Source organism: Aplysia californica, unplaced genomic scaffold, assembly GCF_000002075.1.
Source record: "Aplysia californica isolate F4 #8 unplaced genomic scaffold, AplCal3.0 scaffold01210, whole genome shotgun sequence".
NCBI classification, from domain to species: domain Eukaryota; kingdom Metazoa; phylum Mollusca; class Gastropoda; order Aplysiida; family Aplysiidae; genus Aplysia; species Aplysia californica.
In genome coordinates, this window is record NW_004798480.1 from 73,660 (window position 1) to 77,919 (window position 4,260).

The following is a 4,260-nucleotide window of genomic DNA, read 5'->3' on the forward strand; positions in this document are numbered from 1 at the left end:
GGGGGGGGGGGGTAGATGGCCAATGAGGCAGGAAAGATTGTCCGTATCTTTTTTTTTGTGCCCTACTCAAAACAGATCTTCTATATCTTTATCTGTGTGTGGTTGGCAGGTGCTCTGAAGATGTTTGCCCCGTTTTTCTTATCAGACTTCTGTCTTCCTTATTTCTCCTTCTTTTACTCGTATCTGTGTATCTTACTCACCGGTAACACCAATCTCTAATCTTCGGCACTGATATGACCTATGTGTCGTAAAACATTTACAGAAATTGAAAAACAAACAAACAAAATCTTTGCCGTCCCCAGCCCAATTTGTGATAGGCATCCTACTAGACTAGACACACAGTGAGCTCAGTTTGGTACCATGCTGTTCTTACGGAGCGGATGGTCTTGGTTCGAGCCCCCATCGGGGTTTTCTGAACTAGGGTTGTTTGGGGGGAGTTTTTAAGGCGGCGCTGCACTCATTTCTGTGTATGTTATTCTTCAGTAACACCTCAAATCTTCGACACTGATAATTATGACCTATTCTTATTGCCAGTGCCGTAAAACTCTTACTTCACTCTATCCGTTCGTCGTGTTTTACTATCGTATCCATACGACGTGCGGAACTCTGTGCCACCACTTTCCAAAGGGGAAATTTACTCGTTTATCCGATCCGTACGCTTTGCATAGCAGTCTGTCAAAATGATTTTTTGAGAAATACTAACAGTTTCAAAGAGATCTTCGCACTAGAAGTATTCTAAAATGTGAAGAATACAACCCCGGGGGTACAAAATGACCATTAAAAAAAACACACAAAAAAAACAACAAAAAACAAAGCCTCCTGACCAAAATCATTGTCATCCCCAGCTAACTTTGTGATCGGCTTTTATCCCATTTCTTCTTATCCACGTATGTAACTTTTAGTAACACCTCTATTCTTCGGCTCTGATATGATCTATTCGTATTACAAGTGTCGTAAAACTTTTACAAAAACTTACCAAAATCTTTCTCGTCCCCAGCCAAGTTTGTGATTGGCATTTATCTCATTTCTTTTTATCCATGTATGTTACTCTTTAGTAACACCTCTAATCTTCCCCTCTGATATGACTTATTCGTATTGCAAGTGCTGTAAAACTCTTACTAAAGCTGAAAAAAACCCTAACCAAAGTCTCTGTCGTCCCCAGTCAAGTTTGTGATCGGCATCCCCAGCATCAAGCGCCCAGTGGATGTGTACGTCTACAACACTGTGGGCTCACTGCTCGATGCTATGACAGAGTCGGAGAAACAGCAGACTCTGATCCTTGTCTGTATAGCCGAGGTGAGGGTGTTTGCTTGTTTGTTTGTTTGTTTGTTTGTTTGTTTGTTTGTTTGTTTGTTTGATTGATTGTTTGTTTGTTTGTTTGTTTATGATGATAAACACTCATCCTTGTCTGTATAGCTGAGGGGAGAGTTGTTTGTTTGTTTGAGATGGTAGACACGTATCCTTGTTTGTATAGCTGAGATGGGATTGTTTGTCTTTAGACTATTCCCAAAGGGGGGATATTAACATGTTCTTATACACAGTAGAATTGTAAATGGGCTGATTTATCAATGTCATGCTCATACTGTGCCGGAACAACACAGGAAGAACAGCTGCTTTTTCTTTCCTCATCCTTACTATCGTTATTTTTCCTCTACTTCTTTTGTATGTTTGTCACTCTCTTGTGTACTGCTCTTTCCGGGGTGCCTTGATAGTTGAAGCAGACTTTGTGCTGTTGAGGCTAGAGAGGTGAGCAGAGTAAGCCTGATTCCCCGTTTGGACTTCTCTGTTTACAACCACCCCTTTGCGCTCATATGACCTCATGCAGTTGCAAGCGCCGTAAAACCTCTACTAAAACAAACAAACAAACTGTTTGCTTGTGATGGCGAACACTCATTCTTGGATTTCTGTGTAGCTAGGATGAGATTCTTGGGTTTGGTTTGGAAAAAGGTTAACGGCGCTCGCATCTGCGTTAAGTCATAATTATGAGCGCGGGGGACACACGTTTTTTGTAAGGTATTCCCGTCAGTCCACAGCTCAGCTTGGTTTTACTTTGAAACTCAGAATGGTTGAATTATCTATAAAATATGCAATATAGTAAAATTTTCAGTAAAAAAAACCAAAATCCAATGGTTTACATGTTTAAAATAGCACTATCTACATGATGGTGAACAAGCTATTGATCTAACATTGTGTTCAGTTCGGGCCTATCACGAAGAACCAGCATCTCCACCTTTCTGTAGGCCTGTGCCGCACACCTAGACAAATCAGTCTTTAGTCTGTCTGAAGACAGATCTGTCTAGATGCGGTATAGGCCTTGGAGTGAGAGCCTCAGCTCGGCCCGACGTTGTGTCCTTGGGGAAAGGCACTGTACAAGAATTTCCCACTTGGCTAAGTCATTTCGGAGATAAATGTTGAATACGGAGGTCCTGCCTCTTAAATGACACAACAGTGTTGATACGGACGTTAAACTTCTATACAACCTCACCATTTTTTCTTTAATGGGAAAAGAAAAACCCATACAACTTCAAATCCCAGTCTCTGCCTGCTGCATGCAGCTATCTAAATAAAACGCAGCAAAATTCTGGGTTGCCTCATTGTTATTCCTCTCTGTATCTCGCTCCTCCTCCCCTCCTCCTCCCCTCCTCCCCTCCTCCCATCCTCCCCTCATCACACCAATCGATACTCTTGCAATCATCCGTCCGTGCCTCCGGACCCCTCCTGCCTCCTACCTCCCACCTCCTACCTCTCAAACAGACATGAATAAAGGAACATCGGGCTGACATCACGATCAGCAAATACTCCAAATAGATGCCCGGGAATCTACAATCGTTATTGTCATTGTACGCGACGAACATGTAGGTCTAAGTGAATTTTTGTCCAAACGAAATGCTGTATCATGATATTGAGTCAAGATTTTGATTGTGGGCGGTTAGAGGGGGCTTTGATGGGATCTGCTCCTTCTTTTCTATCAAGCATCTGTCGTGGGTGGTTGGCGGGTGCTCTGATGTGGTCTGCTCCACGAGGAAAACTCTTATAAAATGCCTTTCCCAAGGACACAACGTCGGGCCCCTGACGGGATTCGAACACACGAGCTTATGGTTGCGCTAAGCTGTCTGTCTGTCTGTCTGTCTGTCTGTCTGTCTGTCTGTCTGTCTGTCTGTCTGTCTATCTATTTGTCACATCCACCTTTCTATACGTCTCTCTGTTAATTAATTAATTAATTAATATATTTATCTATTTTTCTTCAGGATATTATTTAAATGTATTTCCCTCCGTTCATTCCTCAGCCGTGGAACGACCAGTATGCTCAGGAAGTCCTGTCTACCTTCAAGAAAAGGTTTGTGAGTTCTTCATGGTTTTTTTGTTTGTTTTTTTGGGAGGGGGTTGTCTTTTTGTGGTAAGTGTTTTACGGCGCTCGCAACTGCACAAGGTCATAATAAAAGGAGTGTGCAGGACACATTAAACTTTTTCAGATGGTAGGAAACTTTGAATGTTGCCCGACCGAAGCCTACTCTTATCGATTTTGGACCACCAAGAGATCTTAAACGTGCGCAACTTGCTTATGGAACCTATAAGCTTTTTCGCCCCTTTTCGAGACGGCTAGGTGTAGATCTTTCCTAACAGAAGATCAAGGGTGGGGCTGAAAGACAGAGACAGAAGTAAGGAGGAGCCAAGGAGAAGCAGTAAAGAGGCTGCAGAAAGAGTCAGGAGCCCAGAGGAGGGGGCAAAGGAGGTGAGGAGGTGGGGGCAGAAAGTGGAAACGAAAGCAGAGGATAGAACAATGTTAGAGAGTAGGAAAGGAGGTGAAAGGAGAACATCTATTTTAGAGAAGAAAATTTTCTGTCGCTATCCGAATTCGAACCCAGGGCCTATTGAATGAGAGGCGAGCACCTTAACCTCTAGACCACGAGAGCCCCCCTTGCCATGCTTTGGTACTGGGGTAGTTTGATATAGTGGTCTGTTGGTGGGGTGTAAAGAGCATATTGTTTTGAATTATTGAAGATTGACGCCAGTTCGTTTGTTAGTTTTGCGTGATGTAAAGAGTATATTGCTGTCAATTGTTGACGCCAGTTCGTTTGTTAACTGTGATGTAAAGAGCATATTCACATTATATTTGTTATGAATTATTGAAGCAGGTTCGTTTGTTAGCTGTAATGTTAAGAGGTTATCCTGTCCATTATTGAAGCAGTTGATATTTCAGTTATGCTGCTCTTCTTTTGAGCTGGCAAGCTTTTTTTCGGGGGGGGGGGGAAATTTGTG

General features: G+C 42.7%; 1 protein-coding gene across 1 annotated transcript in view; it reads left to right on the plus strand.

Annotated features, from left to right (window-relative positions):
• Nucleotides 1-1,162: 1,162 nt before the first annotated feature.
• The window catches only part of LOC101862158 (alpha-1,3-mannosyl-glycoprotein 4-beta-N-acetylglucosaminyltransferase B), a gene marked incomplete at its 5' end in the record, with an annotated part of 10,639 nt that continues 7,541 nt past the window's right edge, over nucleotides 1,163-4,260 (plus strand). Inside the window, 3 exon segments of the mRNA XM_035973416.1 lie at nucleotides 1,163-1,296; nucleotides 3,288-3,341; nucleotides 3,712-3,714. Of these exon segments, the coding sequence (XP_035829309.1) occupies nucleotides 1,163-1,296; nucleotides 3,288-3,341; nucleotides 3,712-3,714 (191 nt within the window).